General features: G+C 37.2%; 1 protein-coding gene across 3 annotated transcripts; it reads right to left on the bottom strand.

Moving 5' to 3' along the window:
• Positions 1-1,522: 1,522 nt before the first annotated feature.
• On the bottom strand, positions 1,523-13,955 carry LOC109211996 (AT-rich interactive domain-containing protein 5-like). Of its 3 annotated transcripts, none has more exons than XM_019375598.1 (14): positions 13,552-13,955; positions 12,222-13,164; positions 11,970-12,124; positions 11,844-11,883; positions 10,716-10,768; positions 9,081-9,126; positions 8,113-8,202; positions 6,432-6,533; positions 6,269-6,320; positions 5,957-6,029; positions 4,039-4,105; positions 3,908-3,958; positions 2,764-2,856; positions 1,523-2,105 (listed from the first exon to the last, which is right to left on the bottom strand). In XM_019375598.1, exons 2-14 carry the CDS (start codon positions 13,155-13,157, stop codon positions 2,010-2,012), a joined length of 1,854 nt encoding a protein of 617 aa, XP_019231143.1. In that variant the 5' UTR covers positions 13,158-13,164; positions 13,552-13,955; the 3' UTR covers positions 1,523-2,009. The 3 variants fall into 3 exon arrangements, with proteins under 3 accessions (XP_019231143.1, XP_019231142.1, XP_019231144.1); XM_019375597.1 differs by having other exon boundaries at positions 12,222-13,157; positions 13,552-13,954; XM_019375599.1 differs by lacking the exons at positions 1,523-2,105; positions 2,764-2,856 and adding an exon at positions 2,867-3,358.
• Positions 13,956-14,259: the final 304 nt, after the last annotated feature.

Genomic DNA, 14,259 nt, shown 5'->3' on the forward strand with positions numbered 1-14,259 from the left:
TCCACCTGATTCCCAGATTTTTGTACGTTATATCCCATGCCTCCAGCATGTGCCTGGGCGCCCGGATCCGGATCGACTAAAGATTTTTCGGCCCATCAAAAACAACTTTAGGAACAATAGTCACCGCCCGCCATGACCGTTACTCATTTTTTAGATTTTTAGGGCCATAAAACTCGAATTCTGCCACATTCCCAAATTTTCGTGCACGCCTCCCGCATGGGCCAGGGCATCCGGACCTGGATCGCCTAAAAAAATTTCGATCCATCAAAAACATCCTAAGAAACAATTGTCACCACCTCACCATAACCGTTACTCATTTTTGGCGTTTTAGGGCCATAAAAGTGTAATTCCGCCTGATTCCTAGATTTTCGTATGGTATAGCTCATGCCTCCGGCATGGGCGGCTGGACCTGGATCGCCAGAAATTTTTCTGGTCCATCAAAAACGACTTTAGGAATAATAGTCACCGCCTCGCCATGATTGTTACTCGTCCAGTCCATTATCTCGATGAGTTGAGCACCTCCACCATCAACCAATAGTTTGAAGTTCAAGTAGTGCGGGTGTAAATTCGAACATTGAGAATAAACGAGAAGCTTTTAGCTAGCGTTTGGCCATAGATTCCCAAATTTGTTTTGAAAAATCTGATTTGGGTGAAGTATGGTTTTAAGATGAAAATGTGTTTGGACATCAGTTTTCAAAACATATTTCCCAAATTTATTTTGGAAAAACATGAAACATGACTTACACCCACAAGTTCTAAAAACTATCACAAATACCCAACAATACCATTATCAATAACATTCATTATATTATCGCAAACCATAGTCCTGAACATAAATAAATTTAGTACAAAATTGTCATTTTTATAATGAACTACATGATACACTATCACATGACTGAGAAGACGAAACAATATTGTTACAAAATAATAAATGATGGGCTCTTTTATAAAATACAAAATTTGGGGCAATTTTTAAAAAAATATAATAGTGATATTTTGGCCCAAAACCGGTTATTGAGCTAGTTTTGGGATTTGAAATTTTGTCAAATGTAGGCAAAATCTATGGCCAAACATGTATTTGCCAAATAAAATTCAAATTTATTTTGGCAAAATATATGGCCAAACGGGTCCTTAGTAAGCGAAAGAAAATGTTTCAGCAATACCACCACCTATCAAACTCCTAGTAGTCACACGATATGCTTCTTATTCCTCATTACGTATAATAAAGTAAAATAAAATTCCTTCACAATTTAAGACATGTATTTATTAATTATCACCAAAGGAACACTGCTTATAGTTGTGCAGCGACTTTATTATGCGATAAATTAAAATACTTATAAAAGAATTAATTATGTGCCCTGTGGATGTGTTGCAGCCCGACAGACGACACTGGGTCAAACTAAGAGGGAGAGCACTAAGAATTTATCAACTCATACGTCCAACGAACTAAGACGGAAGGACCAGTTTATCTCGGTTTTATTTCCATGTTTTTCCCCAAGGTTGTTTGGTGAATAGAGGGGAAGAGTTGAAAGACATTTTATGTAGAATCAAGCAACTATACTATTACAATGCTTTCTCTTCCACATGCCGTCATTTGGTTCTTTTTAATCCAAGACAAGATAAAGGTGTTAACAAATAAGTTAGCTCAAGTCAGGCTTGACATATCAGATAGGCACTGACAAATGCTAACTAGAAAGTGAATTAGTATCGACATTAGTATCAGAACAACAAGCACGTTCTAGCAATTTCCGTCGTAAATTACCCCAATCCCAGAGTAAAAAAATGCGTTACAGGGCGGCTTGATGTGCCTCCTTTGCTGTCAGGGCCCTAGCTTCAAGTTTTGACCCACAGATCGTCAACAACTAATTTGATTAAACTAAACATACACAACTCCAACAATCTAAGGCCTAGCATTCACAATGTGACGACTCAGCAACATTCGTCAACTACCAGCATCCATGCTTTGTCAAGTTCAGCTAAATGTTCAAGACTTCCTCGAGTCAAATATTTCACTGTGCAAATGGTACACGAACAAAGAGCCGTCCATGAAGACTTACAACAGCAGAAGTCTGGAGTGGATCGATTCTAGCAGGTAGGCTTACTACCTGAGAAAACCAACTCAAGTCATAAAAAAGAACACTTGGCAGTACAAGTATTTACATGTCAATGAATAATTCAGATTCACAAGACCAATACTGTTTTTAACTGGCCTATATCAATATATAGTAACTGAACAACCAGAATAATTTCAGGATAATGGAGATCAGAAGTGCTATTTTCAGTAATACTTAGATGAAAAATCATACTTCATACACCCAGAGATCTGACAGCCACTGACTTCAAAGATAAACAGAGAATGTACCTACTGTTACTATTGCTCCCATCCCAATAAAAAGGATTAGTGAAATTAAAAAAGATTACTCTTGCAGTGAACATGACACTCACACCAGTAAGATAGATGGGAAGTTAGTTTTCAGTTTATGAATTGGAATTTCATTTAGCTTATTTGTGCTCCCAGAATAAATAAATAGCTCTCCTATCGATGAAACATTTGAGACTGCAATCAAAGAAATATTAATTGAGAAACTTGAACACGGGAAAATTTTCTATCTTCCATGGCACTAAGCACACTAGTTTCTCTTTTCCTAGAAAACCATCAGTTCCAGCACATGCAATATATGACGCAAAAAGCATGATAGATATAGATCGTGGATCACTGAATGCCTCTGTTGAAGTCAACATTAATAAAATAGCAAAATGTACCTTTTTGAAGGCGGTAATACCCCAAGGGTTGTCAAGTTGCTCTGGCTGACCAGTTATGACCAGACGGCCAGCAGGATCAGATTGAACCCGCACCTAGTCACACAATAAATAAGGAATGAAAACTATTAGATCATTATCAACTAGAATCTAATAATGACTCAGATCAATCAATAGCCGCTCATTTTTATGTCCTTGGAATGTAAAATGGATGGGTAAAAAGAGGGAAAATGAAATACTGTAACAAGTTCAGCCCAATTCTAAATTGAAAAAGGGAAGCAATAGTAGATTACCATATCCCAAATTAACATCTTAAACCTGTCAAAGTTTGAATAGTTTGGTGAAATTGAAGCTAAAATTGCATTAGCCGTATATTAAATTCCACAAAGTCCCTGGTGCAAACCCAAAAATTTCTTATAGTAAAGTCACCAACTTCAATGAAACCTTGAAAATATCTCTCTTTAATTTCTTTCACTGTTGAACAACTGCAAAACGTGAAATGAGGGTCTTATCAAGCAATAAAATGTAAGTAACTTCCCTGCTCCTTTGCTTAATCCATCCCTTGAAGCAATCGGGTAAAACAGAAACAGCACTACGCCTACAAAAACCAAGCCTCTGATTCTCATATACAAAAACCAAAGCCCAAAAAGAGGAAGAAAAAGAGGCCAATGGGATTTATTAAGTGAAGAACTTGAGGATGATGTGCACATGATGTGAAAAGATTTCGTCACATATGAGTCTTCTTTTTGTGTAGCATAGAGTCAAAGTACACAGGCTACCGTTTTGTTCAAGACCTAATTCCTTCCCAAAATTAAGCTATTCTCCTCCCCCGAGTTTTATCAGTTTAAGAGGTTGCTTCGCCCTTATAACCAAACAAAGCTTGCAATGAAGGTCTAGCATGCATATTAGTCAGAAGCATAGGTCTAGCATGCATTCCTTACAAAGTAGGAATTCATTTTAAGTGGTCCCGACTGACATGGGGTGGTTTTTCCATCAAAAGAGACGGTATTCAATCTAATCCTGAGATCCATATGTTTTAGAAAACTATCATAAAGCTGACATTTGTACACTTTTACTTTGTACACAATAGAAATAACAAAAGAGTGAAATGTACTTGAAGAAAACACGTGGCACAAGAGGTACATACCTCCTCTCTCAAAAGCCCAGGCACCAAAGCATAGACTTCAAAGCAATCTTTCTGTTTGCAAAGGATCCTTACGAGTCAATGGGAGAGAGTACACATAAACTAGAAATACTTGGAATTTGAGTGGAACTTACTGTTTCTCGCACATTGATTTTTACCCAATCAGCTGGAGGTCCCAAATCAACAACTGTTGTGACCAACCTGGCAAATGAAATTAATTTAGTTTCAAAACAGAACAAGAGGACAGAGGAAAAGAAATGGCAGAGCAGTACTACTCAATCAACAGCATAATCCATTTACAACCCACTTATCCAAGAAGAGAAATAGGAGTATATTATTCATATGCCACAGAAAGCAGAGTCAATTTTGAGACAGCAGCGCCATGCTGATTGTAAGGTTGAGTTGGTCTTTACAGTAAGTGAAGCTTAGTGTAAAGTACAAATTGTTTAAGAGAAACTTCATAATATAAGACATCATCAGTCATGAATAAGCTCCCTAACACCATGAGCAATAGAAGAAATGAGCAGTGCTTGGATTACAATTTGTGAGATAACATGGAGATGGCTAGTGCTAACATGATATTCACCTTAGCTAGACAACTTCTCAGGAGGAAGCAGACAAGGGGTAGACAAACGATGCTAGATCTTATAGGATCTTAAGCCTTAAAAAGAATGCTGCTATGTTCGAGAATCATTCACTCCCTGCAGGAGAACACAGTACCCTCTTTCTTATTCATTCAGTCAATGTTGAAAATAACTCAAACCAAACCTTCAACTAGAGCTTTTCTTTTTTCAAAATAAAACAAGCCATATCATCAGTCAGGTATTGTGACTTCGTTGATGGATAAGCTTTCTGACAAGGCCATAATGAGAAAAAAGAGGAAATCATCTCTTAATAGGGTGTGAAAGCACTGAAGGGACAGTTTTGCAGTTCCATGGAAACAGACCAATGTTAAGCATTTTCTTAAGCAAGCTCCTGGCAACAGCTTACTATAGTCTAATGGTTAACTAAAAACTCTGAGACCCTTGCTTTTGCAGAAAGCTAAAATTTGATAATTCACATGGTAGCTCTTGGGAGAATACTTAGAAAGTGCTCGAACCATCATGGTGCAAAAGTTAGATATGCACCACTTGTAGAGTCCGCAGAACGCAGGTTGCGGGAATTAACAGGGGTCTGCTATAAAATGAAGAATTCTACAGGTACGACTTTGCTAATTCTAGAGATTAGTGTGCTAGCAAGCACTTTAAAGAGGGCTACTCCTTTAAGATGGGAGGACAATATTTTTGTATAATTTTCTCCACCTTGATATTTCTTTTCCCTATGTACACCTATGATCTAGCCATGTTCTCACGCTTTTTTATCTGTCTGTGACCCCACTAAAATAGAGAATTTGAGCATCCTTTAAGCGCAAAAGAGAACAGATATTGGTTGTACAACTTAGGAAAGTAGGTCTGTCACCCATAACCTACGTAATTACAGTCCACAACCTAATATAACACTACAAAGGTTGTATATAAATATACCAAACTATAAATCAAATCTTAGAAGCCAATGATAATCAACTTTACCCATAAAAAGAACTATGTGGGATCGACACATCAGGTGCAACGATATGACAACTGAGCAAATCAAACACGTCCGGATGCTCCAAGGACAAAGTTGATAATTGAAATCTTTTACAACGCAAAAAATAATAAAAGAACATGAATGGAGATGAAACCAAGTAACCAACATATAGCAAATTGCAAATTATGGAGTTTTGAGTAGCTACATCAAACTACAACAACAACAACTACCCAGTATAGTCCCACAAAGTGGGGTCTGGGGAGGGTAATACGTACACAGGCCTTACCCCTACCCGAAAGGGCAGAGAGGCTGTTTTCAATCGACCCTCGGCTCAGGAAAGAAAAGGAAAAGGAAAAAGAAAAACAAAAAAGCATTAGTGACTCCAAGTAGCTACATCAAACTAAGATATTTAAACTCCAACAAGATAAACTAATTTTGACTAAGAAAAATGCTAGATGAGAGGATCAACACAAAGTAGAACTTAACTGCTTAGATGTTTCAGTTCGTGCCGCTTTCGCAGGATTTTCCACTTCATTTGGTCTCTTGTGTTTAAGAGAACCTGAATGCAAATATAAGATCAGAATTATGTGACTTCCCAAAAGAAATGAATATCATCAGTTCTCTCATACTCCCTGTATCTGACAGATGCCTACAAGTAATATTATGTCCTTGATAGCCACTACCAGCCACAGATATGCTGAATATGACACTTCAAAATGAAATACCATAACCAAAACAAGCTACGCCAACAGAAATATGAAGGGCTAAGGTTGGTAAAGAAACCAGAAAGAATATTACCAATGCTTTTGAGATTCTTCTCACGCTTTGGCGTACTGTTCGCATTTTTGTCCTATCAGGAGGTTCGTAACAAAATTACATATCAAGAGACATGGTCAAAAGTAAACACGAAGAAAAAATGTTTCTAAAGTTCTATAATTTCAGCTACAATTGGCTAGCCAACCTCGCCACAACCAAGAAGACGTTGGTCATGCCATCCTTGCATAGCACGAGCGGCAGCATCTCTTCTCGCCCTGCCTGATCCAGGAGCTTGATAAGCATTTCCCTGCAGAATTACTCCAGATGGTTCACTTTATACATCAAAATATGCCTAAGAGGGCACATTGGTTTGATTAATATGGAGAAAGATAATATACATGAAACTATCTCTATCAAAACAGCTACACAAAGCTATTCACACTGACTCATCAACGCTTTTTTGGGGGGGTGGGGGGAGGGGGGAGTGAAGCAGTCATCAAAAGTTGTGCAGAGCTCAAGACATCAAAACTTCAAAAGCTTCTTCACTCACAAATAGTTGTCCGAAATTTCTAAAGAAAAAAAGTAGATAGTTATACCAAGAAAAAAAAACCTATAAAAATTAGTATGAATGAGAATAAAGAATAGCTAGAGCATCTAGCAAGATGCTCTTTCTCGGAATTTTTTTTATGCCAGTAGATGCTCTTTCTAGAAAATTGGAAAACCAATAGTATTCAAGTTAGGATCACAAAAGCAACAAGATTTATTTTCGTAGAGGTCCCACGTTCTTACCTGGGGGCTGGGAGTTCAACACTAAGCTGTGGAGCATGACTCAGTTGGGCCAAAAGGATTTTATATCTTAATAAATTTTAACTAATTATATATTGAATAATCTAGCATGAACAGTCTATCATCCAACTATATATGACATACTTGATGCTCAGACAAAAATGCACGTTCCAAGATATTGCACTATCTATTGCCTCATTTAAAACCAGATTTTTAGAAAAAGCATACATCTCTGACTTTGCATATTTGGAGCTAAGACACTAATGCCACTCCAAGGAATGTGTTTTCCAGATCCCTTGTTGAACACAAGCCAAAACTTTTTAATGTTGATACTGCAATCTGTTATTCTCAGTTATCAATTAAAACAACCCGCAAGATTTATCTTTAAAATTAAAGGAGAAAAAAAGAAGGCAGGCTAGCAATCTCCTGTCAATGTTAAATGTGTGAATCTTCAAGGGAAGAGGTTTCAATATGCTTAACTTTTTATTTCTGCATCCCTAATAACTCGGTAGGCTTGGTGGATATTTTTGATAACTTAGAGTTGGTGCATATTTGCTTGCCCTTTTGGAGTAAAATGGGTAATGCCAAGCAACTTAGATGAGGCCATTAGCAGTTCGTGAGGATAGAATGAAAAGGCAGCCCAAGGTCCTACGGAGTACAATCAGAATGTGCATGGCATGGACAGCGTAGAAAAATCAAACTTTAGATGTTTTGAAGGAAAAGCAGTAGCAGTTCTTGGATAAACTATAAACGTCCACAGTTTTTGACTTTTTGGTGTAATATGAAAAATATATCGTTGGGGTGCGGCCCTTCCCTGGACATTGCGTGAACGCGAGTTGCATTGTGCACCGAACTGCCCTTTTTTTTTTAAAACAGGTTGGACCTTATGACTCCTTGCAATAGATAGAATCTCTAGTCATTCAGTCTTGTAAGATTTCAGAGCTTAAGTGATGCTGTATTTTGCAATAGAGTCATTGCCAATAGAAACGATAGTCAAGTCAAAATTCTTTCATGACTCAACAACCCTGTTTTCCTGGTAGATCAATTAGAAGGTGCACAGCTAGTACAAACGAGGAGCGGAAATGTAAACACAAGCTTACCTCATTGTCAACACCTGCCTCAGGAAGAGCAGAAATAGGAAGTCGAAGCTTGCCACTTTGCGTCTTATGCCTTTCATATTCTAAAAGGGCCTATGATGCAGAAAGCATTGGATAAGAAAAGAAGGTATAGAATTTAATTATTTAAGGTAATTTCTTTTTCTTTCTCAAAAAAAAGGTATAGAAAGTGATAGTAAGAGATAAATAATTATTCCAGATGACAAAACTAATAAAATTATAAATAAATAAAAAATCAAATCAGAGACAAGAAAAGATAGTGTTCAATTAGACTTAAATATCCCATATTGGTTTAAAAAAGGCAAGACAATGCAGAATGGCTCCACGTATGTTAGCGAGTGATTAAATTCCAAAGAAGCCAAAGGACATTGAGCTGCCTTCCCACAACCATGCCTAATGTCACACCAAAAATGTATAAACATGCTAATGCATTAAATAAGGAAAAGGAACCACAAAATAAAACTAGGAGTAATACCACATTATTCTCCATTTTCACTATCTTAGTTTGAGTAGGCATGCATCTTATCAGAAGTTTTAAGTTTATACTGTAGACTAAAGATAAGTGGATCCAAAATGGGATGAAAGATTATTATTAAGTTTGAAATCTTAAAAGAATGAAATCGAGTTCTTTGTAACTCTTGATGAAGTGTAATATTAACAATATTACCATTTCTCAAAAAAATATTAACAATATTATGAGTAGCCAATACTAAAGGTATCATTAAAGAAGGTCCGAGAAGCAAGACAATATTGTGGTCAGAGGGAGCAACATTTATAGACCTCAGCAAAAAAATTATCACTACTATCACTGCGTAGTTTTACAAAGCTCCGGCATCACATAGAAACATTGGAGATTATTTAATGTCAAAAAAATCACTTATCACAAGCTACGCAAAATGGACAACAATGGCAAAAATATGCTATTAGCTATCAAGGGAACCTGGGTTTATTACCTTCTCATAGAAAATGCGGAATGTCCAGGACACAGTTGTGCAAGTCCTGAAAGAGAAGATAATCATATCCAAAAAGGGAAAAAAATAAAAATTAGAGATACTACAATAAAAACTGGCAGAAGCTTCTGTTTTGTTCTCTCTTTAAGTTGACCGTCAATCAAGTAACTTCTTATCTTATTTGAGTATCAAAAGAATTCTGGTCATTGCCACCTCTCAATTTATCCTTGTTAGCTCTCACTCATCTTTTTGGAGACATACAGACATCTATGGTCATTTGCGAGGCCTAACTACATGGAGGCTTTAACATAATAACATCCCAACATCTCTAGAAGTTGAGAATCATTACAGGCTTAACAAATATTAGGCTTCAAGTGCCACAGGATTCCAGCACTGATACAGATCAGACACCACTCAAGAGGCACGCATATAGAGCTCTTATACTCTTAATTAGACCACACCTACCATTGTCAAATAAGAACGAGCAGTGCTGTATTTTATCAAAAGAAGAAGTAGTGTTGTATTTTGGGTTTAATGAGTATTTTCCCCTTTTGGTATACTATATATGTGTTTGCATGGTATCCTCATGTATCACAGAGTTTCAAAATTTTCATATTCATGTTCCTCTGATGAAAGACCATAGTCCTCTTTTCTTATGAGGTACAAAAGAAGAGACCATTGTCCTTATTCATACAACCTAGACTCTGTGATGAAGGAGAAGCTCAATGACATTTTTTTTTACTTTTCTGATAAATGTGAATTCAAGTTTATGTCTTGGCCAGTTAGAGGAAACCAATAAAAACTTAATCAATTGAGAAATCCTTAATGGTTCTTATCTTCCTGAAAAAGAAAAGAAAAAAAATATCATTATGTAATAGAAGTAAATAATTTAAAAGATGACTCTAGTTCTATTTATAAGAAAAAGAACCTAAGTGACTCTAGTTCTATTTATAAGAAAAAGAATCTAAGCACCCTGATTTACAAATAATCTATGACTGTAATTCTTGAGTATTGAGTTAAACGGGAATAAATAACATATAATTTTTAAAAAAAAAGCATAAAATAAGTCCTAACAAGAAAATCAGAAAAAAAGCTACCTAAAGTAAGACCTAACTAATAACCCAACACCCTCAATAGACTGCTAGGGGACTTCAGCTACACTGACAGTACAATAGCAGCAGCAACAGTGAATGTACACAATTCTGTGTGAACTGCACCGCCCGCCATCCAAATAAACAAACATATGGGCCCTCTATTCCAGCATTACTCTGTGTTGAGCTGGTCCCAATTCTTGGCCTGAGTTCTATTTCCTTGCCCACAAGACCTGTCTTTATAAATTGCAAATCATTATTATTAATTATTAAACTTTAGCCTCTATCCATATGGTGCATGAGTGCTGCTTCCTGAATTATACCTCATAAATAATCCTCAGCCGAGTACCTTAAATTTTGGATGAAAATTTCTTATCTCACTCACAAACAAAAATCTAATTGTCTGATCATCAATGCCTTATCTCCATTTCATACACTAGGGAACTTGACACTTGAAAAGGTTGGGCTACATTCTTCATTGTAAGGGTGGAAGATTCATGCTATAAGTTCAACTCTCATAATGAAATAGGATTCATCAGAAGCTTACTTGGGGGGATTAAACGACTCGCCAACTTGCCGCCACAACTTGGATCCAGTCACCTAAAAATTAAATTAATTTAATACTAGACCGTCAAAAATAGCATGATAATCCATTTCAAAACATGAAATTCATCTCTCAGCAGTACAAGATACGCACACAAATCAGCAATTAGTCATCCTCGCAGCAGAAGAAAAAATAAACAACTGGAACCTTTTCATTGAAACCAACTAACATATAAACAGCGTAATTTTAAGATTGTGCAACCCACCTCATGTAAAAGCTTAAACTGCTAGAAAGGGGACACTTTTGACCATTAATTTTAGGTTTACAGAACGGCCCCACATCCTGATTCTTTATCTTGGACCAGGCACATTGAATAATTTTATTGATAGGTAGGTGGCAATGAGACATGACCTTAGCACTCAACCTACTTCGATACCATGTAAAATTGTGTGAACCACCTCAAGCTAATGAGCTATCACAAGAAAGCAAGTAGAGTTGAAGGGTCCACCTTTTGCCAGAGGTGGAATTGTATTTGTAGTAAAAAAGAAAGGCTTAAATTATCAAATAAGGGACAGTTTTATGTATTGAATATAGGTCTGCAAACAGCCCCCTACTGTCAGCTGAACCTAAAACCCTTCACAAGGCTTACTAGACCTAAATGTTGGCTCATGACCCCTGGTTAGCGGAGGACTGGCTAGGAAGGTCCGTACATTTTAGAAAATACTCCTCACTCTTTAGTAATTAACCCAAGTCAGATGTCATGAAGCCATCTAATTATGCTTCAGTCTAACTAAAGAAATTTCATTAAATAGCAATTGAGCTTCCAGCACATTTTAGCAGTGGATTGATTTGAAGGAACTAGAGAACACCAAAATCTGGAAGATAGATAGAGGAAAAGAAAGCATGAATCGGGAAAGAACTAAGCACTTTGAATGGACATGAACCAGACAGCTCTTATGGAAAAAAGCTTCAGAGCAGAGCAGAAGACAGAGAGAAGAAAAAGGAATTCATCTCCTACTGCCATTTGAGCTCTTCTTCCCTTCTACTGTACAACATGCAGACAGAAATCTATAAACTCCTATAACACAAATACAAAATTGTCACGTGCAAGTGAAGAAGACAAAGACCTACCCGGTCATAGCCACCCAATCTGATCACGGATCTCCATAACCTATCAGCCAATATCATGGAAAGAATCTTATATGTACCTGAAACAAAATGTAAGATATGCACAATCGAAAAACATTGGACACTTACTTTAGGCAATTAAGTTGATGCCCATAAAACTTAGGTGGTTTAAATTCCATCGCCCTCTCCCTGTAAAAACTTTCAAGTTCTATCATAAATGCTGCTTGGTCCTCAGGTGATCCATCACCACTCCAATCCTCATCTTCATCATCCTCATCCTCCATCTATAATTTACAAAGATTATTGATCAATCTGGAAAGATGGAAGTAATTGCCACAACATTTACAGATCAAACCTTTCCTCGAGTATCAGTGCACGTACCTTTGCTTCATCAAAAATTTTATTTGATGCTTCCCCAGTATGCTGTCCAGCTTTTGCAGTGGCAGATTTCACCGGCAAATTTGGAGTTGCTGGCTCTGGCATCTTTGCAGTAGCAGTATTCTTAACATCGTCTTTTGTCTCTGACAACTCATTCGATCTCGCATCACCATCAGTGATAACAGTTGCAGTATTGTCTTCCACTTCCTTGTGTTCATCAACCATCATATCATTCCCATTTTGATGAACCTCTTCGATCGAGTTCTCAGCCTGAGGAAGTTCCTTTACCTCTTTTCCACTCTCATTTACTTCATTAGCAGGTAGGTCCTCATGTACCTGCATGTTTACACATCCACTATCATGGTCAGTAGCACTTCCAATAGATTCTTCATTCTTCACGGCCACATCTGCATCAAGATTGCCTTCTTTTTTCTCAATTTCGCTTTCTCCTTCTGTTCGACCGGTAGCATTGTTTTGGTCTAGTGATTCTATTCTAGATCCGTTCTGGTCATCACCTACTGCAATGCCTTGAGTCTCTGGCTGGCTTATAGCGTCATTTTGTTTCGGTGTCTCACTAGCAGCATTCCTCTGGTCCTCCACCTTGCACTTTGCATCAAATTCCTCTACCACACCCTTTGAATCAGTCTGGCCCACTGCCTCATCATTAACATTGCTTTCACTTTCCACGATATTACTAGCTGTCTTATGCTCTCCGTTCCCATTTTCAGCAGGCATTCGGCTCTTAGCCCCACTCTCAGAACAGTTATTTTGATCTTGTGTCTCTGGTTTAGCACTGTCTTGGCACTCCACCAATGACTCGGTGGACTGTTGGACATCAACAGCAGGCCTTTCAGGTTTCAGAGTGGAATTGAGTGTATTAGTTTCAACATCTTGGGCATTCTTCTCGGCATCCTCCATCTCTACGTCACTCTTATCCATCTGACAACTAATAGCATGCAGCATATTATGTGTATCAAGAATTACATTCTCGCAATCAGCTCTAAAGACAAGCTCAAATAACATATTCTACATAATACACCGAAATGGAAAGCCAATGAAAAACGAACAAATGAATAAAAGAAAAATGAACGACATGCCGGTTCCAAAAACAAAACCCTAGTTTCGTCATATAAGATTTATGGGGAAAAAATCCAAAAAATTCAAAAGGCAATAAAAAAGATTTTGCTCGCTTCTTTTCAAGCATAAACAAGTGCCATCGATCAACACAGACGGAAAAGGTCAAAACTTGTCGCATAAATAAACAGAAAAAATAAAAATAAATAAATCATTTCTATGGAAAAAAAAGGTGCAATGTAGGGAAGAAAACGCATACCTGGGTGAGGGGGGTGACGGCCAGAACTCAAAAGAACCGGAATGGGCGTCTAGGGTTTGGTTTCAGTCGGAGATTAAGGAGAAATGTATTATGTATGGCGTATAAACCGCAATGGCCCAAAAAAGGAATTATAAATAAGTAGTAATAAAAAGGAGTGGGAAGGGTATTTAAGAAGGGAAGTGAAGTTTAACAAGGAAAGTAGTAGAGGTGGATTGTTTTGATACGACGAGACGATAGCTGAGTTTTTGAATTTCTGTAAGTCTCAACACAACTCCGGGCTCTGAGGGAGAGAGAGACACAGAGAGAGAGAGCCTCTGCTTCTGTGCTTTAGTAGATTCAAACCAACGCCCGACGGGATTGGCTCAACCGCTTAACACCTGGACAATCACCATTTCAATTCATTCCGACTATTATTACTTTCATAATTTTTTTGTATTCATATATTTAATACAGTCATTTTATTTATGGAAAAAATCGTTTTATTTTACTGTCACATTCTTTTATAGTAGATCGTCAAAAATACTACTTAACATCTTTTTTGTTATGAAACAATAAAAGTAGAAAAAGAATATTGCAGAGAAAGAGAGAGAATTCTTATTGATTTTGGGATGAATTACAATGAAATAGAACCCTCTATTTATAGGAAGAAAGTGACTTAGCCACCAAGTAACAAACTCAGTGGGAAAAATTATATTTATAGTAAATAGA

Source organism: Nicotiana attenuata, unplaced genomic scaffold, assembly GCF_001879085.1.
Source record: "Nicotiana attenuata strain UT unplaced genomic scaffold, NIATTr2, whole genome shotgun sequence".
NCBI classification, from domain to species: Eukaryota; Viridiplantae; Streptophyta; class Magnoliopsida; order Solanales; family Solanaceae; genus Nicotiana; species Nicotiana attenuata.